The sequence below is a fragment of the Canis lupus genome, chromosome 15 (genome assembly GCF_048164855.1).
Source record: "Canis lupus baileyi chromosome 15, mCanLup2.hap1, whole genome shotgun sequence".
Taxonomy (NCBI): domain Eukaryota; kingdom Metazoa; phylum Chordata; class Mammalia; order Carnivora; family Canidae; genus Canis; species Canis lupus.
Window position 1 is genome coordinate 35,958,344 of NC_132852.1, and position 25,063 is coordinate 35,983,406.

At 31.7% G+C, this 25,063-nt stretch overlaps 1 protein-coding gene across 4 annotated transcripts in view; it reads left to right on the plus strand.

The window, feature by feature from the left end:
- Positions 1 to 25,063, plus strand: part of ADAM2 (ADAM metallopeptidase domain 2) — a 119,690-nt gene that overhangs the window by 74,959 nt on the left and 19,668 nt on the right. For all 4 annotated transcript variants that reach the window (XM_072776552.1, XM_072776553.1, XM_072776555.1 and 1 more), the window contains 2 exons: positions 5,229 to 5,334; positions 20,051 to 20,234. In XM_072776552.1, coding sequence (XP_072632653.1) covers positions 5,229 to 5,334; positions 20,051 to 20,234 — 290 coding nt within the window. The remainder of the gene's footprint in view (positions 1 to 5,228; positions 5,335 to 20,050; positions 20,235 to 25,063) is intronic.

The window sequence follows — 25,063 nt, forward strand, 5'->3', positions numbered from 1 at the left end:
TGTATCTACTCCATTTTGTGTTAATTTTAGAATATCATATAACTAAGGGTTCAGCTTCATTTATTTGCATATGTATATCCAGTTTCTTAACACTAATCATCAAAAAGACCATCCTTTCCAGCTGAATGGTTTTGGCACCCTAATCAAAAATTATCAGACGTATGAAAGGATTTACTCCCGGGGTCTCTATTTTATCCTATTTGTGTGTGTATATATATATATATATATATATTCTATTTTATTCTATATATATTCTATTTTATTCTATAAATTCTACTTTATTAAATTTATTTATTTATTATATTTAATTAATATTTAATAATTAATTAATTCAATAATTAAATAATATATTTATTATAAATTATATTTTATTCTATTTTATTCTATCTGTATTTTATTCTATTTGTATATATATTTATATATATACATATATATCTGTCTTTATATATATATGTCTTTATCCTATATATATATATATATATATATATATATATAAATATATCTGTCTTTATCCTAGTATGCCAATATACATTGTTTTGAATACTGTAGCTTTTGTGATAAGTTTTGAAATCAGGAAGTATGAGTCCTCCAAGCTTGTCCTCCATTTTTAAGTTTATTTTCTCTATTTAAGGCCCTTGAGATTTTATGCAGATTTTAGGACAGATTTTTCTATTTCTGCAGAGAAAAGTCAGTATTTTGATATAGTTTGCATTGGAGCTGTAGATCATCTTAATAGTTTCCTGAAGCTTTGCTGAATTGATGTGTTAGTTGTGTGTGTGTGTGTGTGTGTATTTGTGTGAAATCTTTAGGGTTCTATATGTATAAAATCATGGCAACTGTGAACAGAGATAATACTTTTTCTGTTCCAGTTTAGGTGCCTATTATTTCTTTTACTTGCCTCTTGCTCTAGAGTAGGACTCCTACTACATTAAGTAAGTGACAAAATCTGGCATTCTTGTGTTGTTCCTTGTCATTTAGGAAAAGGTTTCAATTTTTCACCGTTGAGTATTATGTTCACTGTGTTTTTTTATAGATGGCCTTTATTATATTGAAGGACTTTCCTATGTCTAGTTTGTTGTTTTTATCATTAAAATGCATTGAATTTTTCATATACTTTTTTTGCATCAGTTGACATGATCATGTGTTTTCCCCTTTTATTGTGCTAGTTTGGTGTATAACACTGACAAAGTTTTGTATTTGAATCATCCTTGCATGCCAGGAATAAATCTCACTTGGTAATGATGTACAATGTTTAAATATGCTCTAGAATTCAACTTACTAGCATTTTGTTGAGATTTTTAAAATCGCTATTCACACAGGGCATTCATCTGTAGATTTTTTAAAGGTTTTATTTAAATTCCAGTTAATTAACACATAGTATAATATATTAGTTTCAGGTGTACAATATGGTGACTCAACACTTCGATACAACAACCAGTACTCATCACAAGTGTGCTCTTTAATCCCTATCACTTATTTAACCCATCCACCTACCCACCTCCCCTCTAGCAGCCATCCATTTGTTTTCTATAGTTAAGAGTCTGTTTTTTCATTCTCATCTCTATTTTCCCTCTATGTTCATTTGTTTTGTTTCTTAAATTCTGTAGATTTTTTGAAATTTTTATATCTATATTTGTAAAAGATATTGTTCTAATTTTTTTCTTTTTTGAAATATCTTGAGTTGTTTTAATAAGTCACATTGCATGATGCAAAAGCATTCCTTACTCATATTTTTAGAAGAATCTGTAATGTATCATATTGTCTCAAAATTTTGGAGAATTTACCAATGAAGTCATCTGCACTCAGCCATTTTATTGCAGGAAATTTCCTAATTAATAATTCAAATCTGTCAGCTTTATTGATCTTTTCAAAGAACGAAATTTTAGTTTTGTTGATTTTCTGTCATTTGTGTATCTTTTATTGTATTGTTTTCTGCTATAATCACTATTATTTCTTTCCTTCTGTTTGCTTTATGTTAAGAATTCTACTTTTAGTATCTTAAGATGGAATTCTAGGTTATTAATTTGAAATACTATTTCCTATTTTAAACATTTACACTTTCGGGCAGCCCGGGTGGCTCAGCGGTTTAGTGCAGCCTTTGGCCTGGGTTGTGATTCTGGAGACCTGGGATCGAGTCCCATGTCCGGCTCCCTGCGTGGAGCCTGCTTCTCCCTCTACCTGTGTCTCTCATGAATAAATAAATAAAATCTTTTTTTAAGAAAATTTACACTTTCTAAATACTGCTTTCAATGTTTCCCATAAATTTTTGTATGTCATATTTTTATACCTATTTACTTTAAATTATTTTCTAATTTCCCATGAGATTTTTTTTCTTTGATGCTTCGGTTATTTAGGAGTGTGTTTTATAATTCCCATATTTGCACATTCCCTAATGTACTTTTATTATTGATTTTTAATGTAATTTAATTGTGTTCAGAGAACATATTTCACATTACTTAGACTATCTTGACATTTTATCTGATCTATTTTGGAGAATTTCCAAATGCATGGAAAAGAATATGTATCCTGCTATTGTTGGATAGTGTTCTACAGATATCTGATAGGTCTATTTCATTTGTAGTGTTGTTCTAGTTTTGTATTTCCTTACTGATCTATTTGTTCTATTCATTATTGAAAGCTGACTGGGCTGCCCGTGTGGCTCAGCAGTTTAGCGCTGCCTTCAGCCCAAGGAGACCCCGGATAGAGTCTCACCTCAGGCTTCCTGCCTGGGGCCTGCTTCTCCCTCTGCCTGTGCCTCTGCCTCTCTCTCTCTCTCTCTCTCTCTCTCTGTCTCTCACAAATAAATAAATAAATAATCTTAAAAAAAAAAAGCTGACAAAAATCAGGTATTATTTTTGCCTATTTCTTACTTCAATTCTGCCAGTTTCTATGTCCTAGATTTTGGTGTTTTGTTCTTAGGGAACACACTTAGTAACTGTAATATTTTATTAGTGGATTGACTTATCATTGTAAGAATTCTTTGGTTGTCTTTAGTAACAATATTTTTCTTATACTGCATTTTTGTGATGTTAGTATAGGCATTCCAGCTCTTTTTGTGTTATTGCTCTGGGTTTTGTATTCCCTTATGATTGTAGGTCACTATGCCAGGGGTGGGGTGGTGCTGTCTGTGTCTCAGTCTCTACTATCAAATTCTATGTGGATTTTTCTCCTTTGCTCAATCCGTAGGAGTTGTCCACTTAGTTTTTAGTTTTACTGATGTGAAATTTTTACTGATGAAATTGAAGTGAAATTTTTACTCCATCAGTTTTACTGATGGAGCTGAAGATTTGCCCAGACTCTTCTTACACTGCCATCTTGAATTAGAACCTCTATCCCCCCGTTAACATTTTAAAGATGTTAGTCTATTGTCATATGGTTTCCATATTTTCTAAAGAAAATCTGTCAAATTGTGTCTCTTTTCTCCTTGAACGATACAAATTTTCCTTGTTTTTGGCCAGTCTTCATATCATATGTTTGGACGTTTTTAACTATATTTGTATGCTTAATTCTTCTTAATGTTCTGTGAATTTCTTGAAACTCTGGTGTAAACCCTGTATTATTATGCATATTTTCTTAAAAATTCAGTTTATATTTATATTTAATTGTCTCTCCATAAATTACTTCAATATATTTATTTTTGATACTCTTCTTTCTCGCATATTTATATCCTTTGTAATTTTCATATATATATCATTGTTCCCTTTCTCAACTATTTTAATGTAGGTAGATATCTTTATCTTATATTTTTTCTTGAATGACAAAGATATTTCTAGTAATTTTTTTTTATTTTCTTCAATCTTTGCCTTTTTGAAGCCCTGCTTTCAGTCTAAAATGCTTCTTTTGTATAGATACTACTATTTCCTATCTTTTCTTCTATTAAGTGTATGAAATGAGAGACTCATCACTTTAATTAAATCAGACACTGATACGTGGTTTAAATAAAATTTGGTCCATCTAGTTCACTGTTTCTATGGCATAACTCTTCAGGGTTTTCAACTGAGAGTTGTATTTACTGAGACTCCTGCCCTTGGCAGATACGTGACAATACAGAGACTGCAGAAAAATCCATCCTGCTCTATGGAAGTCATCTTATATTTTATTTAATTTTGTTATTTAAAAAAATATTTAAAATCGATTAGTTAACATATAGTGTATTATTAGTTTCAGAGGTAGAGTTTAGTGATTAACCAGTTGTGTATAACACCTAGTACTCATACATCAAGTGCTCTCTTCACTACTCATCACTCATTTACCTCATCCCCCCACTCACCTCTTCTCTGGGAACCCTCAGTTTGTTTCCTATAGTCAAGGATCTCTTATGGGTTAATCTCTTGCTCTTCACACATTTAGAAGCAGGAAAAAGCTTTGGGGAGGGGATAAACTATATGTTGAAGCCCTTTGAGTCTCTAATTTAGTCACTATAGCTATAAAGATCTTTCAACTTCGGTCTATTTTTATCTCCACCAGCAATGGCCTGCTTCCCTATTGAAGCACATAATTTTGACTTCTCACCCATAAGGAGGTTTGCAAATGACCTCTGGGATAAAATAAACTGCTTATTTTCAGTTCACTAGAGCCTGTGGGAATTTCAGCTGAGATCCTGATGTGTCCACTGTGGATCCTCTTAGGTGTGTCATTTTTCTTCAGTACCACAATTCAGAGGTTAAATCTTCCTATCAAAGTTCTTGGGTTAATCTTTCAACTACATTAAAACTGATTAGAGGTCATCATAAATAAACTACTTTGAGTAGGTTAGATCTTAAGAGAATTGAACATATCATATGCATGAATTGAATAGTGAATGTAAAAATTATGACCTCCCAAGATTTTTTGGTTTGAGAAAAATATAAAAAATAAGATATTAGTCTAATGGTTTGACTTAAAAAGACATTTATGGAAAATAGGCTATTGACTAATAAGTCAAATTTTAATTGAATCTGTAAGTGAATAAGAATACATTTACAGATATCTAGACTTACTAAAAACTAGAAAAAAAACTGTACACTATGATTAAGATATCCTTTTGGATAGTTGACAAGAGTGCTTTCAATTTTTAAATATTTCATTGAGGTAATTTTGTGTGATCTTAAATTTAGTTTTTGTTTTCAATTTATATTATGATTGTATTTTCTACAATATATTTTAAAACATTTCAGAATTTCAAATATATTTATAAAATATTTTAAATTTATACAAGCTCAATATGACTAACCACATATTTTTTTCAGATGCAGATTTTGGTCCTGAAGAGTGTTATGCTTACCTTAATACTAAGGCTGATATATCTGGGAACTGTGGTTCAGGTGCTTCAGGATACATACGGTGTAAAACTAAGTATGCTTTAAGAAATCTATTTGAGAAACTCTATTGCTTTAAATTAGAAAATACCACCAGATAATTAAAGTTATGAGTAATCAGAATATTACTTGATCATGAAGTAAGACTAGAAATTATGTCTTTAATACAGAATATTTATACTGTTCTTTCTTCTATATCTAATTATCCCTTATGCCTTCCCACAGTGTTTAATTTATATAGGTACATTAACATTAGTTAGACTGATCATTCTTATTTTGCATACTGTCACTTTAATTTTACAATACTTGATCTTAGCCAAAAGGCTGAGAAGCGATTGTCACTTTAATTTTGCAAAGAATGAGCATTCTTCTGGTGATGAAATGAAAATACATGAATTTTTACTATCCAGTAAGTAAAGCACTGTGGTTAAGAATAGATACTCTATAGTCATGCATCTTGGTTTCAAATCCTAATCCCACTGCTTACTTACTTGTGTGACCTTAGATATGTGCTTCATTTTTCTGATATGTAAAATATAAACATGAATTCCACTAACACTATTGGGTTGATGCCAGTGTGGAATTTAGATAGTCTGTTGGGAATATTTAGAATGTTGCTGTTATTATAATATTTTATTTTGATATGATTTAAAAATTTGTTTGATAGTAAAAGTAAAAATTCTGTAAAACATTTCCAGTTTGCATGAATAGTATAGATTCCTCATACACCTTTACCTAGGTTTACCGATTGTTTACATTTTGCCCATTTGCTTTATCCTTCTGTTTTTCCAACTCTCCTCTCTTGTTTTCAAAATGATTTTCCTAAAATATTTGAAAGCATATTAAAAACTATCCTTCTCTAACCCCTAAATAAATCGTGTGTCTTTCCTGAGAATAAAGATATTTTCTTATATAACTACATTGCAGCTATAAAAACATAGCTTGTATTAAAATTTCTTTGTTTCAGTGAAGTATTTATAGCGATTTTGCCTTTTTAAGGAACAAACCCAGTCATACCAATTTTTCATCTAGAAAATTTTGTTTTAATTTTTTCTTTTCCATAGGGTTTTTAAAAAATGCTACAGAGTAATTGTTTTAAAGATTTCCTTCAATTTGATTTTGATGGATATTTTTCATAATTATTCATGTTATGCATTTTGGCATGCTTACTACTGAAGTGATGTATGCCCTAATGAAGTTTTTAAAAGGTGCTTGGCATTTTTTCTCAATCTTGGATATTTTAGGTTACATTATATTGAGACCATGGACATACTCTGTTCCTCTTCAAACTTTCACCCACTAGGTTTAAAATCCATTGATGATTTGTAACTCCATTATTGATTCTACTTTTTTAAGCTAGAAATGTGCTGTAGGAAGTATTCCCTTCACTATATTTATTTGTTTGTTTACATATTTGTTAATATCAGTTCAGATTCACCAATTGTTATTTTACTTAATAGTATAGAATACATTACTGTTATTTATTTTTATTCCTTTTCAAATTGTCTCAGTTTTGGCTACTGAGAGTTTCTTTTATTTGGCTATAGTGTTTTATCAAAAGTGTGTATGGCTCTTTAAGAACTTCCAAGTTTTTCTATCACAAAACGTTCTATACTCCTGTTATGCTTTTTCCTACCCCTACTCTGGATACAGCTATATATCCAAGTAGCCCATATTCCTTTTAGTAGAGAATAATATTTAAAAAATAAATATCTGGGCACCAGATGTGCTTATTTAAAATGTCTTTCATTACTTCTAAGCCTTCTTAGTCAGTAGAGCTAGAACATACATGTAATATATGCATCATGCAATTTCTTATATGTTCACATATATCTCTGTATTTAAGACATGAACTTCCAGTGATAATTTCATTTCTGATTAAACACCACAAAGTACATTTTAGTATATTTATATAAGTTGCCTTTTCATATGTTCAAGCTCAAAATACATTGAAGTTTGTTTCACAATTACTAAAATTGTGTATAAAAATTGTGTATACCGACTAAAGAAAAACTTCTAGCTATTATGACTGTATTTTCCTTTAAATTAATGATCATTTTTATATTAACTTTTATAAAGTGCTTCTCTGCTAATTGCAATATTTGAATAATTTTGATATTGGTATCTAGTGATTAATATGCTTCTTAACTATGTCACATTTATTTTTTTTGGCATGTTTCACAATTTTTAAATTTTATATTGGATACTATGAAAAATATGTAGCAGATACTTTGCATTCATTTATGCTTTCTGAAAGCTATAGAATTTTGTTATGGGAGGCATTTAACATAGTTGGACTCATGCTATAAACAATAATCTCTCTTTGAGTAGCAGCTGAAATACTGTTTATTTCTTTAAGCCTCTTAAGATGCTTTTTATGAACTTCCTGGAGTCTTCGCTGCACATGGTTGGTTCAGTGGTCATCCAGGTTTTAGGATGAAGTTTGTACACACTTTAGTGCTAAGTACCTTTTAATTTCCAGTTACCTAATTGACAGAGGCCCATTGTTTTGTTCTGCACTCTGATTATTCAAGTTAAGAGATTGAATGTTCTGTACTGAATCAAAAAAAAAAAAAAAAACCCAATCCGCAGTATCTCTTGATTTAGTTCTCATTCGTAAGGCTCAGTTAATCATATAATTCTTCCCTTTCTGGTTATATTCAGGTGCCTTCTGTGTGTGTATGCGTATGTGCATGTGTTTCAGATTAGAATTGTACCCTTACTGGAATATACTTCAACCCATGCTTTGTAGATGAGGTTCTGTGTCAATGCCTTCCAGCCAAAGACCACAGGAACACACTTGTAGTTGAACATGTGATGTTCGTATCATATATGAACATATGTTACATGTACCAGTGAAACTAAACACTATGGGAAACTGTGGGACATCTTGGTTCGAGAGTTTTAGAAACTTATTCTTATAGGATTTGGGTGTGTTTTAAGTGATTTTCAACAGGATTTTAGAAAGTGGATCTTTCTTCTGAATCGGATGTTCTCAGAAAGTGAAGGTAATTCTATGATTGGATACCTCATTAGAACTTATATACGAAGCAGGAAGACTGGAGAGAAGTTAAAGTCATTGATAATGAAGCAATAGTCACTCAGCTGGATGAAAGGGATGCTTGGTAATCTTGTTTGGACAACATTTATGTCATGTCTTTTTATGTTCAAGACATAATTTATGGAGCAAGTTTTTCTTTTTTCTTGATCCATCATGGCCACAGAGTGGCTTGGCTTAAAGTTAATACTCCTAAAATTGCTTATATTCAACAGTTAAGCATGATGATTTAGTTATGAGTGCAGGTCAGTACTCTAATGCCTTGCTGTTAATACTTTCACCCGAATGTCAAGAGCTGCTTTTTCTTTTCCACTTTCCTTTTTTGCCCAAAGGCAGAAAAAAATCAGACCATAGAAAAATTGCTCCAAGATATCTATATTTTCATCATTGCTATGATTTTACTGCTTAGGAAATTATTTAGAGAACATTGTGTACAGTTAGGCTGGTGTTACTCTCCCCTACCACTTTTGGTGAAGCCTCTGATGTACCACTGGCTGTGTGGTAGAATTTAAGATCTCCAAAAGGATTCATAAGCCAAATAAAATTTTTAGTGTATGTTAATACACTTTAAGTAGATGCTCACATTATCCATCAGACATAATTTTCAAGATACACATTTTGTTAAAATACTGCATATGCCTTAAATAATGTACATAGTGATAATTCTAGAGTACATAATTGAATTGCTTTCATTAATTAATCTAACTTTAGCCCTTGAAATCTTAATTTTTTATGTTTTTTTTTAAGATTTTATTTTTTTGAGAGAAGTGCGAGAGAGCATGAGCAAGGTTGGGGGAGGAAGAGGGAGAGAGAGAGAGAGAGAAGCAGGCTGTCCACTGAGTATGGAGCCCAATGTGGGGCTCATCCCAGGAACTTGGGATCATGACCTGAGCCAAAGGCAGATGCTTAACCAACTGAGCCACCCAGGTGTCCTTTAAAGTTTTTATTTAAATTCCAGTTAACATACAGTATAATATTAGTTTCAGGTATACAATTTAGTGATTCAACGCTTATATACAACACTTGATGCTCATCACAGCAAGTGCACTGCTTAATCCCTATCACCTATTTAACCCATCTTCCTCCACCCATCTCCTCTCTGGTAACCTTCAGTTTGTTCTCTATAGTTAAGAGTTTGTTTCTTGGTTTTCCTCTCTCTTTTTCCCCCCTATGCTCATTTGCTTTGTTTCTTAATTTGCATAAATGAGAGAAATCATATGGTATGTGTTTTTTTCTAATTGACTTATTTCACTTAGTCTAATACTCTAGCTGATCCATATCACTGCAAATGGCAAGATTTCATTCTTCTTTATGGCTGAATAATATTGCATTATATATATATATATATATATATATATATATATATATATATATATATTCTCCCACCTTTTTCTTTCATTCTTCTTTATGGCTGAATAATATTGCATTATGTATATATATACATATATATATATATATATATATATATATATATATATATATATACTCCCACTTTTTTCTTCATGCATTCATCAGTTGATGGACATTTGGGCTTTTTCCATAGCTTGGCTCTTGTAGATAATGCTGCTGTCGATATTGGGGTGCATATATTCCTTTGAATCAGTATTTTTGTATCCTTTGGGTAAATACCTAATAGTGCAGTTGCTGCATCATAGAGTAATTTTATTTTTAACTTTTAGATTAACTTCCATACTGTTTACTGGAGTGGCTGCACCACTTTGCATTCCTACTAACATCTACATCCTTGCCAACACTTGTTTCTTGTGTTATTGACTTTAGACATTCTGAAAGGTGTGAGGTGACATCCCACTGTACTTTTGATTTACTTGATGACCAGTGCTGTTGAACATCATTTCATGTGTCTTTTGGTCAACTGTATTTCTTTTTGGAAAAATGTCTATTCATGTCTTCTGCCCACTTTTTAACTGGATTATTTGCTTTTTGGGCATTGAATTGTATCGGTCCTTTATATATTTTGGATACTAACCCTTTATTGGATATGTCATTTGCAAACATCTTCTCCCATTCCAAAGGTTTCCTTTTAGTTTTGTTGATTATTTCCTTTGCTGTGCAGAAGCATTTTATTTTGCTGAAGTCCCAATAGTCTATTTTTGCTTTTGTTTCACTTGCCTCACGTGCCATATCTAGTTAGCAGTTGCTATGGCTGATGTCAAAGAGGTCATTGCCTGTGTTCTCTGGGATTTTGATATTCCTGTCTCACATTTAGGTTTTTCATCCATTTTGAATTTATTTCTGTGTATGGTGTAAGAAAATGGTCCAGTTTCATTGTTCTGCATCTTGCTATCCAATTTTCCCAACACCATTTGCTGGAAAAGACTATCTTTTTCCCACTGGATATTCTTTCTTGCTTTGTTGAAGATTAATTGACCATGTAGGTGTGGGTTCATTTGTGGGTTTTCTATTCTATTCTATTGATCTATGTAAGTATTTTTGTGCCAGTACCATACTGTTTTTATTCCTACAGCTTTGTAATATAACTTAAGTCCAGAATTGTGATGCCTCCAGCTCTGCGTTTCTTTTTCAAGGTTATATAAGCTATTTAGGGTCTTTTGTGGTTCTATACCAATTTTAGGATTGTTTGTTCTAGCTCTGTGAAAATGCTGGTGGTATTTTGATAGGGATTGCATTAAATGTGTAGCTTGCTATGAGTAATATAGACATTTTAACAATATTTGTTATTTCAATCCATTAGCATGGACTTTTCTTTTTTTCATTTCTTTGTGACATCTTAAAATTCTTTCATCAGTGTTTTATAGTTTTCAGAGTACAGTCTTTTACATCTTTGACTAGGTGTATTCCTAGGTATCTGATTATCTAAAGTGCCATTGCAAATGGGATTGATTCTTTAATTTCTCTTTCTGCTGCTTCATTATTGGTGTATAGGAATTTGACAGAGTTCTGTATGTTGATTTTTGTATCCTGTGACTTTCTTGAGTTTGTGTATCAGTTCTAGCATTTTTTTTGTGGATTCTTGTGGGTTTTCTATACAGAATATTATGTCATCTGCAAATAGTAGAAGTTTTACTTCTTCCTTGCTGATTTGGATGCCTTTTATTTATTTTTGTTATTGTTAATAATACTTTCCCTTCGTACTTCAAACAACTTTTAAAATAATTTAAATTTCACGTTAAATACCTGAAAACACTATTGTTTTAGCCTTGTAAAGTTTTTCTTTAAGTCCATGTGTAGATACAGCATACTAAAGGTAGAGTATATACAAACTCCTGTTGAGGCTTTTGTTTATCCTCACTTTGTTTGGTTTTATTTGACTTTTAAATGTACATAGACCTAAATAATTGTGTAAACTAAAAATGTAGTTTATTTTTTATTTTTATTTATTTTTTTAAAGATTGTATTTATTTATTCATAGAGACATAGAAAGAGAGAGAGGCAGAGACACAGCAGAGGGAGAAGCAGGCTCCATGCAGGGAATCCGACACCAGACTCGATTCCGGGTCTCTGGGATCATGCCCTGGGCTGAAGGCAGGCGCTAAACCGCTGAGCCACCTGGGCTGCCCAATTGAATGTACTTTAAATGTAAAACTTAATTAATATTTTCATGATGGAAAGATGTTTTCTTTAATCTCTGCCCCATAAAACCTGTGCTTTATCTCGATGATAGATAATTGTAGTCTCTTAAAAAATTTCATACAAATGGATTCCTACAGTATGCATTTTTTGTGTCACACTTTATATTACCAACATAGTTTTGAGATTCAAATAGTTTACTACTATATTAGCATTTTTTTATTGTTAAATAATTCTGAATCTTACTGAAAATTTATATACTTATGTATATATATATCACAATAGCATGATTAGTTTATAAATTCACTTATTGATGGTCAATTATGTGGTACATTGTTTTTGGCTATATGAATAAAGCTATAAATCTTTAAGATCAGGTCTTTATAGTGCAATATATTTTCATTTATATTTTGTAGTTAGAGATACATAGGGACTATAATTAGTGAGTCATATGATAACTTCATACTAGCCTTTTAAAGAAGTTGCCAAATTATTTTCCAAAGTGACTGTGGCAATGTACATTTACACTAGCAGAATGCAAGAGTTCTATTTTTCTATAATATTCTACTACTTAGTATTACCATTATTTTTAATTTTAGCATTCTAGTCTTAACTGTTTAAATTTACATATTTATCTAATCTAAAACTTTTGAGCATTTTCCAAGTCCTCTTGTCACTGCATATTTTTACCTGTAAATCTGTTCCACTGGAGAATATGTTCAATTTTTTTCCCATTGTATTTAGAATAGTTTAGTCTTCCTATCTTTGACTTGTATCTTTATATCTTTTTATTCTGAACTAATTGTGGATTCACAGGAAGTAGCAAAAATAAATATAGAGAATACAGAGCCCCCCTGTACCCTTCAGTTGGTTTCCCCAAATGGTAGCATTTTCTATGATTTATATCATATGTATTTTTGCTGTAGTACAATATCAAAATCAGGAAATTATCACTGGTAAATAGACCTCACTCTTCAGATTTTGTTAGTTTTAAGTGTGTGTGTGTGTGTGTGTGGTGAATTGCCACCTTACAATATTGAGTTTCAATTGATAGATATAAATATAGAATATCTCAATTTATTTATCTTATTTATTTTTTCTAAGGAAGGTTTAATGTTTTTCAGTGTTCAAGTGTAGCATTTATTTCATTAAGTATGTTCTAAGCATTCTACTCTTGAAACTTGTGAATAGAATAGTTTTCTAAATTCCATTTTCACATTGTTCATTGCCGGTATATAATAACAGTAATAATGAAAATGCAAATATTTTTTTGTTTTTGTATTTTATATTATTTTATATTGTTATATTGCATGACTTTCCTAAATTCTCTCTCTCTTTTTTGTATCTGAGTTTATTAGCATTTCCATGTCCAAGTTTATGTCATTTGCAAGTAAAGTCTGAATTGTTTATTCTTTTCTAAGTAGGATGCTTTTTATTTTGTTTCTTTTGCTTGAAAATGTTTAAATGTAAGTGGAGAAAGAAGAGATACTTGTTTATTCCCAAATTTTTTAGAAAAATTAAGCATTAAGTTTATCATTATCTCTGCTTTGTTGATGGCCTTTACTGGACTAGGAAAGTTCTCCTGTATTCCTACTTTGTAGAGAGTATTTATTTATTTATTTATTTATTTATTTATTTATTGTAGAGAGTTTTAAATCTTGAGTTCTGGTTGTATATTTCAAATGCTTCTCATCCATTTATTTACATGATTCTATTTTTGTCCATTCTTTTATTAATATAGTATGTTATATTAATTGATTTTCAGATGTTAAGCTAGCTTTGCGTCATGTTTTTTTATCCACTGAAAATGTATGGCTTTTAAAATATTTTTTTAATGTATCCATTTTCTGATGCTCTTCTTTTTCTTATGTAGATCCAATTTTCTGATCCCAAATCATTTTCCTTCTGCCTGAAGAACTTCTTTTAACATTTCTTGCAAAACAAATCTGTTGGCAAAGAATTCTATCACTTTTTGTTTGTCTCAGAAAGTCTTTATTTCTCCTTAACTTTCAAAGAATCATTTTACTGGACAGAATTCCAAGTTAGATATTTCTGCTTTCACCCCTCAAAATTTTTCTTCCATTGCCTTATAGTTTTTTTGGAAAATTTTTATTATTTATTTCTTTGAGAGAGAGAAAGAGAGACAGCACAAGCAGGTGGAGGGAGAGGGATAAGAAGACTGTGCTAGGTGTGGAGCCAGACCTGGGGCTCAATCTCACAACCCTGAGATCATGACCTGAGTTCAAATCAAGAGTGGATTGCTTAATGGACTAAACCACCCAGGAGGCCCTCCTCCATTCTTTTCTTAATTTTAGGATTTTTTAATAAGTCTATTTTATTTCTTATCCTTATTTCTCTGTAAGTAAGATGTGCTCACAACCTAGTTGTCAAGATTTTCTCATTGACTTTGGTTTCTTCAGTTGGATGTCATATATTTGTAGGTGGTTTATGTTTTGGTATTTATCCTGCTTGATGTTTGGAAAGATCTTGGCCATTATTTTCAAAAATATTTTTTCTGCCCGATTTTCCTTCTGTAATTCTTTTGAATATGTTACATTTTTTTAAAGATTTTTTATTTATTTATTAGAGACACACAGAGAGAGAGACAGAGAGAAAGAGAGACAGGCAGAGGGGGAAGCAGGCTCCATGGAGCCTGACGTGGGACTCGATCCCCGGTGTCCAGAATCACGCCCTGGGCCGAAGGTGGCACCAAACCGCTAAGACACCGGGGCTGCCCTATGTTACACTTTTTGATACTGTTCCATCGTTCTTGGATTTTCTGTTCTCTTTTTCTGTTATTTTCTACCATTGAGTTTTCATTTAGGAAGTTTCTATTGACCTATCGTTGAGTTTTTTTTAATCTTCTGCTCTTTTTATTTTTATTTTTTTTTATTTTTCTTATTTTTTTTATTGATGAGCCCTTGGAAGCCATTCTTAATTTCTATTATTATTATTATTATTATTATTATTATTATTATTTTGCTATTATTTCCTTTTCATTATATCTTATTCTTACAGGTTCCATATATCTGCTGATATTTTCTCTCTAGCCTTTCATGTTGTCAACTTGCCTTTAGAGCTTTTAAGATGTTAATCACAGTTATTTTAAATTTCATGTCTGGTACTTCCAACATCTGTTTTATATTATTTTCACTTCTGATGTTTGTTTTATCTCTTTAGACTGTGTTTTATTTGTTTGTTTTGCTTTTTCACATACAGTTGGGCATGTTCTATAGGATAATAGCCACTGAAATAAATGGGCCTTTAGAGCGAGGATTTATATTAATCTTTTAGAAGCTTGGCTCTTGTTGTAGCTATGGGCACGAGAATCCTCAAATTTCTCTAGTGGGACACTCTCTCCCCTCTTAAGATTAGGGTTTTCCTTCACATTGGCCTTCGGAGATCATATGTATCTTGCAGTTCTTTCAGTAATAATCCACTTTTGTTGTTACTTGTTAGAATGGGGATGGGGTGTGGGTAGGGACCTTTTGTAGTTTTCATGTAAGCTTAGTATTTTAATGTGCTGTGTCAGGGGTATGGATTTTGGAAGTGTTATGGTTCCTTTTGCAGGTATAGAGTTTCCCATCACATGCCACCATTGCTGAGTCCCTGCCACAGCTACAGCACCCCCAATCAATTTTCTTAAATACTTTCCTATTATCATCTATTCTTTACTTTTTCCCCAGATTTCCATGGTGCCTGTTTTCTTTCATGACCATTCTGAAATCAACCTTTATTCCTGATTCCATTCCCAAGCAACCAGTAACCTGCTATTTGTCTCCATATATTTGGATTTTCTGGAAAATTTATATAAGGGAAATCATAAGGGTTTTTGTATGGTTTCTTTTAATGATCATAATGTGTTTAAGGTCCATCCTTTTTGTGGTATAAATAAGTAGTTTATAATTTTTTATTGCTGAATTTTTCAGTGTGGATATATATGGTTATATTTCTTAAGTTATTTAACAGTTGGTGGGAATTTAGACTTTCTAGTTTGGGGTTATTAAGAATAATGCTGCTGTGAACATTCTCATGTAGTATTGTTTGTGATTGGTTTTGTAAAGTCATGTATTTGTTTCACTTTTTCTTGGGATATAACAAGTGACAAAGATGCAAGTCCAAGTCATTGGATAAACAGATATTTTTAAAATTTCACTTTGATGCATACTTGGATGGCAACTATATGTTTAATATCTTTTTAACAATGTTTTTAAAAATTTCTTAACAATGTTTCTATTAAAATTCCAGTTAATTAATATACAATGTAATATTAGTGTCAGTTGTACAATATGGTCACTCAACACTTCCATACAACTGTTGCTCATTACAACATTGCTCATTACTGTTGCTCATTGCTTCTTAATAAAGAAGTGGACTTGTAGTGAGCAACAGCTCATTATGTATATATATACATATATATATATACATACGAGTGCACTTGTAATAAGCACCAATTGATGATGTATATATATAATATATATTATATATGTACACCATTTCATATATTTATCACTTCTACCATATATATAAATTATATATATATCATTTTTTCTTTATCTATTCATCAGTCAGTTGACAGTTTCCATAATTTAGCTATTGTACATAATGTGGCTGTAAACATGAAGTTGTATCCTTTCAGTAAATATCTAGCAGTGCCATTGGCTAGATAATAGTGTAGTTCTATTTTTAACTTTTGAGTTCTACTTTTTAAAGATTTTATTTATTTATTCATGAAGGACACAAAGGGGGAGGCGGAGACATAGGCAGAGAGAGAAGCTGGCTCCCTGCAGGGATCCTGATGCGGGACTCAATCCCAGGATGCTGGATTCATGATCTGAGCCAAAGGCAGATGCTCAACTACTAAGCCAGTGAGGTGTCTCTTGAATTCTATTAACCTCCATACTATTTTCCAGAGTAGCTACACCACCTTGCATTCCCACCAATAGCTATTGTTTTCCCCTTTCTCCATCACCAACACCTATTGTTCCTTGTGTTATTGATTTTACCATTCTGACAGTTGTGAAGTGACATCTCACTGTAGTTTTGATTTACATTTCCTTGATGACTTGCAATTGTTGAGCATCTTTCTGTGTGTCTATTGGCCATGTATATGTCTTCTTTGAAAAAATGTCTCTTCATATCTTCTGCCCATTTTTTAACTGGATATTTCAGGGTTTTTTGGGCGCTGAGTTGTATCAGTCCTTTATATATTTTGTATAATAACCCTTTATTGGGCATGCCACTTGCAAATACTTCTTCCATTCCAAAGGTTTCCTTCTAGTTTTGTTGATTATTTCCTTTGCTGTGCAGAAGCTTTGTATTTTGCTTAAATCCCAATAGTCTATTTTTGCTTTTGTTTCACTTGCCTCAGGAGCCATATCTAGTTAGAAGTTGCTGTGACCAATGTCATAGAGGTCATTGACTGTGTTCTCTAAGATTTTGATATTCCCATCCTCACATTTAGGTTTTTCATCCATTTTGAATTTATTTCTGTGTATGGTGTAAGAAAGTGGTCCAAAAATATTATTTTATTGTTCTGCATGTTGCTATCCAGTTTTCCCAACACCATTTGCTGGAAAAGACTGTCTTTTTCCCACTGGATATTCTTTCCTGCTTTGTTGAAGATTAATTGACCATGTAGTTGTGGTTTCATTTGTAGGTTTTCTATTCTATTCTGTTTATCTATGTGTCTGTTTTTATACCAGAGCTATATTTTCTTTGGGATATACCTTGAAGTCCAGAACTGTGATGCTTCTGGCTTTGCTTTTCTCTTTCAAGTTTGCTTATAGGTTATTCAAGGCCTTTTGTGGTTCCATACAAATTTTAGGATTGCTTGTTCCCGCTCTGTAAAAAATGGTGGTACTTTGATAAGGATTGCTTTGAATGTGTAGATTATTTTGGGTAATATGGACTTTTTAACAGTATTTGTTCTTCCAATCCATAAGTATGGAATGGAATGTTTTTCCATTTCATTGTGACATCTTCAAATTCTTTCATTAGTGTTTTATAGTTTTCAGATTACAGATATTTTACCTCTTTGTTTAGGTTTATTCCTAGGTATGTTTTGATTTTTGGTGCAATTATAAAAGGTATCAATTCTTTCTTTTTTCTTTCAGCTTCTTCATTATTGTTGTATAGAAATGTGACAGATTTCTCTACGTTGATTTTTCTGTCCTGTGACTTTACCTAATTTGTGTATGTGATATAGTATCATGTTATCTGAAAATAGTGAAACTTTGTTTTCTTTCTTGCAATTTGGATGCCTTTTCTTTGTCTTTTTCCCTTCCTTCCTTCCTTCCTTCTTTCCTTCCTTCCTTCCTTTTTTTTCTTTTTGTGTGTGTCTAATTCCTGTGTTTGGTCTTCTTGGACTATGTTAAATAGCAATGTTGAGATTGGACATCCCTGTCCTGACTATATGGAAAAAAAAACCTCAGTTTTTCCTCATTGAAGAGGATATTACCTGTGGGTTTTTCATAATTGATTATGTTGAGGTATGTTCCCTCTAACCCTACTTTATTGAGGATTTTTATCATGAATGGATGTTGTAGTTTGTTGAATGCTTTTTCTGCAACTCTTGAAATGATTATATGGTTCTATTCCTTTCTTTTATTAATGTGTTTTGCATTGATTTCTCGCTTTCTGTAAATTTTAGGTAGAATTACTTTTTTCTTTATGCATTTTATAGATTTTATCATATGAGCCACATGGCATTGCCCTTTTCTTTGTAATTGGGGAGTACATTTATATTCTAGGCAAATTTAAAGTTTTCACTGGTGTTACTTCCTGTCAGTCTTCTTAGTTCTCTCTAGCACATGCATGTAGCCTCCCTGTCAGCTAGGGATGTGATATAAGGAGAGTTTATCATTACTCTTTATGGAGCTATTATTTTCAGGATCATGCCTTTAATTTCTGTCTGATCTGTCACCCCAAAATGGTTGTTTTGACAAATTTGCCCAGTTTTATATCTGTTTTGGGGGTAGGTGATTTAAATATATCTTCTCTCTCATAGCCTCCTCATTTAGATTTATCTGCACAATTTTCTTGATTCTGTGTCTAACTTATCACAAAATCTAGCACTGATCCATGATAGATACTGTCATCTAACTAAGTATAAAAAGAGACTTCCTTGGGGATCCCTGGGTGGCTCAGCAATTTGGCGCCTGCCTTCCGCCCAGGGCATAATCCTGGAGTCCTGGGATCGAGTCCCACATTGGGCTCCCTGCGTGGTGCTTGCTTCTCCCTCTCTCTCCCTGCCTCTCTCTCTCTCAGTCTCAAAATAAAATAAAATAAAATAAAATAAAATAAAATAAAAAGAAAAAAAGAGAGACTTCCTTAATCTGGTAAAGCTATATACATTTTGTACTTCTGCAAGCTTCCATCTAGGATAAATTCCCTTCAGTGTAAAGAACTTGGTTTACATTTTCTTTAGTCCAGGACTGCTGGTGACAAATTTTCTTAATTATTGTCTGAAAATGCTATATTTCATTTTGAAAGATTTTTTTCTCTATCTATAGATTGGGAAGACAGTTTGTTTATTTTTTGAATCTGTCATTCAATAATCTTCTGGTTTCCATTGTTTCTCTTGGAAAGTCAATTTTAAATTTTATTATTGCCCTTTTGCTTTTAATACATTTTTATATTCTGGTTACTTTTACCAGTTTGTCTGTGGTTTATAGACTATCTTTATGATGAATCTTCATGGCTATATTTTAATATTTATTATGAATAATGCTTTTTGAATATGGGTCTCAATGTCTTGTCTTTTTGGGACTAATAATTCTGATATTAGGTATTATGTTTGAAAAATTGGAAAGAAAATCCAATGAGATTCATAATTAGATGAACTTTTACCAATTTTTAAAAATGGAATAAGCTTGGAATTACTTATCTTTAAAAATCAAAAAAAGAGTGAAGGAATTATTACCAAAAAAGTGATCAGGCTGAGAATAATTAAAAATTATTAAAATATTGAGTTATTTTTAACAATGCAGGCAAGGCCTTAATACTTTTTGTCGTTTTACAATTAATTTGCATGCGTCTCTTTGCAAGCCTTCAATGCTTTACCTAAATCATTTTACTTTATAAATGATATTCTAATATTTCTTTTTATTAAAAGCTAATGATTTCATTTATTTGTAAATTATAGGGATCTGCCATGTGGAAAATTAATATGTGAATATAGAGGAGAAGAAATAATTAATATTCCAAATGCCACTGCTATTTATACCAAAATAAATGGACGCCTCTGTGTTGCATTGGATTTTCCACATGATTTTATTGATGGCAATAAGATGTGGGTAAAAGAAGGAACTGTTTGTGGTCTTAATAAGGTACGTAGTCTTTTATTACCAAATAAATTCCTAGTATTTTATACTTTATTTTCAAATGCATGTTCAATATTTTTTTCATAACTAAGTGCACATTTGATTTCAAAAATAAAAAACTTTAAGAATAAGAAAAAAACTTAAATCTGCATTCACACACATTACTTTGCTATGAACATTTTATTGGCTATTCATACTTTTTTTCATGGAAATTATGTATATTCACTGTACTGGGAATCATACTGTTTATTCACTGTATTTTATTAACCTGTCTCATATTACATAGAGAGTACCAATGCCATGAATTTATCTTTTCCTATAATTGTTTAAAATAGCTGTTAAAATAATATATAGTCATTTTTGCAATGAAAATAATAAAGATAAAGAGACTAAAGCAAAATCTTTCAAAGGCACACACCTGAGATGTAACCACTCTCTATTTTCATGAACCTTCCAACAACTCATTTACATAAATATAGAATATTTATTATAATAACTATATTTTGTATACACAATACTTGAATTTTTATTGAAGTATAGATGACATACAACATTAGTTTCAGGTATATAACAGTGATTTTTGGAAAGCCTATACATTAAGCTATGCTCACAACAAGGGTAGTTACCATTTATCACCATTCCTGTTTCTCTCACTGTCCTTCACTCATTTGGCCATCTCCTCTCTACCCTGTCTTGGCAACCATCAATTTGTTCTCTGTATTTATAGGTCTGCTTCTGCTATTTTTATTATTTGTTTGTTTGTTTCTTAGATTCCATATATCACATTAAATCATATGGTATTTGTCTTTTTCTGCCTGAGTTATTTCACTTAGCATAATATCCTCTAGGTCCATTCATGTTGTCACCAATGGCAAGATCTCATTATCTTTTATGACAAATATTCTCTCTCTCCCTCTCTCTATATATTATATATGTAATAATAATATATTATTATATATTATATAATTAATAATAATATATAATAACTCTTGTTATTTCTTATTTTTATTTAGTTATTATATATAATATGTTATATATAATACATATTTTATTATATATAATGTAGTATATATTGGTGTATGTTATATTTATTATATATAAAGTATATATAGATTTTTTATTTAGTTATTATATATAATATAGTATATATTATTATATATGTAATAACTCTTGTTATTTCTTATTTTTTTTAAGATTTTATTTATTCATGAGAGACACAGAGAGAGAGAGAGAGGCAGAGACATAGGCAGAGGCAGAGGGAGAAGCAGGCTCCATGCAGGAAGCCCGATGAGGTACTCAATCCTGGGTCTCCAGGATCATGCCCTGAGCTGAAGGCAAATGCCCAACTGCTGAGCCCCTCTTAGTTTTTGAAACTAGTCATTCTGACAGGTGTGATGTGATATCTGACTGTGGCTTTGATTTGCATTTCCCTGACGATTAGTGATGTTGAGCGTCTTTTCATGTGTGTCTTGGCTATCTGTTCAGACTTTTATATACAGAGAACAAATTTGTTGCGGTTGCCATAAAGGAGGTGGTTTGGGGGATGCATGAAATAGATACAGTGGATTAAGAGGTACAAACTTCTAGTTATAAAATAAATGTGATGGAGGTAAAAAGTACAGGATGGAGGCAGAGGACACTTGGGTGGCTCAGTCAGTTGAGCATCAGATTCTTTGTTTCAGCTCAGGTCATGATCTCATGGGTAGTGAAATCAAGCCTCATGTTGGGATCCATGCTCAGTTAGGAGTCTACTTGAAGATTCTCTCCCTCTGCCCCTCCCCCAACTCATATACCCTCTCTCTCTCTCCTTCAAATAAATAAGTAAATAAATAAATATATATATATATTTATATATATATTAAAAGTACAGCATAGGGAATATAGTTAATAATACTATAATAACATTGTTTGGTCACAGATGTTTTTAAGCTTACTGTGTTGAACATTGAATAATACATAGAACTGTCAAATTAGTATGTTGTACACCTGAGACTAATAAAACATTGTATGTTAATTATATTCAATAAGGATATACATATTAACATATTACCTGATAATTATGGAAATATTTGCCATACAATTAATGTCCTATTATAACCTAGCTTTACTAATGTTTATTTTAAAAATTAGTAAGTAAAAAAGTATCTAAAACTTGTCACCCCAAATTCTCACAAAAACTCATTTTTAAACTTTGTAATAAGTTTTAATTTCATAAAATTTACTTTACAAAATATTTCCTAAATTATTGCCTAAACTGTCTTGTATTTTTAACTCTCCATTATTTCTAAGCAGCCAAACATAGGCTATCATGAATTAGGAATTGCACAAGACCCACTAAGAATGACTTAAACAGTAGATGGCTTATTCTTTCCCATTATTTAAAAAGTAGGGGAGATTGTTTATCCAGAAGAGTTAATGGGTTCCATATCATCAATGATCTAGATTCAGTCTAATTTTCAGCTATAGATCCTGTAACAGTGATACTCTTCCTGGTGTTTTCAAGATGATTGGTGGAACTCCAACTATCTCCACATTTTAAGAATGATTTTTGGAAATAGCTAAAGTGTAAAAAGAATGCATGTCATTTTTATTCACCACAGTTAGTAAACAGAATGAGGAATATTTGGTAGTCACTACTCTGCCACAGTATTTGTGATTAAGGTGATGCTTTATTAAATAAGACATCTGTGTCAGCAGATTTAAACCATTATACTATTCATCATTAAATAAGCAATAGATATAATGTTGGAAAAGTTTCTGTTTCAAGGTAAGGAGGATACAGGTGCTGGGCAGAGATTATGGGAGATATTATCCAAATGGTATCTGCAAGATTTTTGGCTTCATTTATATCATATATTTCTACCAGCAAAAGATAATCAAGCTAGCTTCATGTTAGTGTTCTAATAAATCATTTTGGTATTCTGAAAATTAGAGTATCATTGTTTTTTTACATGCTTCATATATAAATGTTCATTTGAATTATAATGGATTCATCATCACAAGAAATTTTATAATTCTTTTTGTTTACAAAGAAATAGCAGGAGAGGGCAGCCCCGGTGGCGCAGCGGTTTAGCGCAGCCTGCAGCCCGGGGCGTGATCCTGGAAACCCTGGATCGAGTCCCACATCAGGTTCTCTGCATGGAGCCTACTTCTCCCTCTGCTTGTGTCTCTGCCTCTCTCTCTCATTCTGTGTGTGTCTCTATGAATAAATAAATAAAATCTTAAAAAAAAAGAAATAGCAGGAGATATTGAATCCTAAACATATTGTTTCAATTTTCAGACATTAGTGACTAAGTATGAGAAATAGTAGATGTTACTACCTCCTTGTGCACAGTTAATCTTAAAGGGAATCTAACACAGATTTGCTAAGATCTGTATTTAAGTCTTGATCTTGAAATTCAAACAAAAATGATAAGCACAAAACCTAATATGAAAATGTTCTCTCAAAAGAAATAAGCACAGGAGCACCTAGGTGGCTCAGTTGGTTAAATGTCTGCTTTCAACTGGTCATGATCCTGGGGTCCTGGGATTGAGCCCCACATTGGACTTCCTTCTCAACAGAGTGTCTGCTTCTCTCTCTCCCTGATCCTGTTTTCTTTAACTATCTCTCGAATAAATAAATAAAATATTTTTTTAAAAAAGAAACTAGCACAGATACTCTATTACAATATTTATGGAAGATCAGAGTAGAAAATATTGTATGATTCTGAGGTAGAAACTGAAAGAGTTATAAAAGAATATGGTGGAAACAAGAAATTCCTGACAATTGCCATCATTTTTACTGCTACTATGGCTAGCTATAAGGGAAGACAGGAATAAGACAGCACTAAAAATAGAAATGATAATTATGAGCACTGCTATACATTGGTTTTATTTGTTTTTCCTTGAGTAAAAATCTAAAACATTACAGTATGAGAAAAATCTCTACAATGTGGGCAGGGTAATTTTTATTTGCCTCTTCCTACAGAATGGAAAACAAGAGTTGATTTCATGTTCCTAAAACATAAACTTTTTGCATGCTCACATAAAGGATTAAAACAAGTCAGTATATCATATTACTGATGGTAATGAAATAGATTGTTGGAAGTCACCTGGCTGGGTCTGAAAAATCACACTGGTTGACTGTGCTGAATAAAACTCCAGGCATAATCAATTTTAATGGACAAAAATGCATAACATTTAAAATGGTACTACTAAAAAAAATAAATAAATAAAAAATAAAATGGTACTCCTTTAGGATGCCCCTTTCTTATTTTCAAATAGGTTTTATTATAAGGAATGAATGTTAATTTTTTTAAAAACATTTATCTGGATTGATTTGACTTATCTCACATTTTATTTACATGTAATCACTTTATAGTGTGTATTAAATAAATATTCTGTTTTTCCTCCACCCTTTCAACTGTGGAAAATAATTCAATTTGTTTAGACTGTATATTCCCCAAATACTAACAAACAATATACCATCTTTTAGGGTGCCCTCGGCTGCTGTGAATAGTAGTATATACTGTTCTCACAGTTTAGTGATTGTACCTACTATCTTAGTTTTTAAAACACTGTGTATAAAATACATACAATTTTCTGTGGTAAAATATGTATAGCATAAATTTTACCCTCTTAATCATTTTCAAATGTGCAGTTCAGAAACATAAGTACATTCACATTGTTGTTGCAGCCACTATCACTATCTCCAGATAATTTTTATTATAAATTGAAACATTGAAACTTTCTACACATTAAACTATAACTCCCCAATGAGCCTTCCCCACAATGCTTGGTAATCACTATTATACTTTCTGTCTCTAAATTTGAATATTCTAGGTACCTAATCCAAG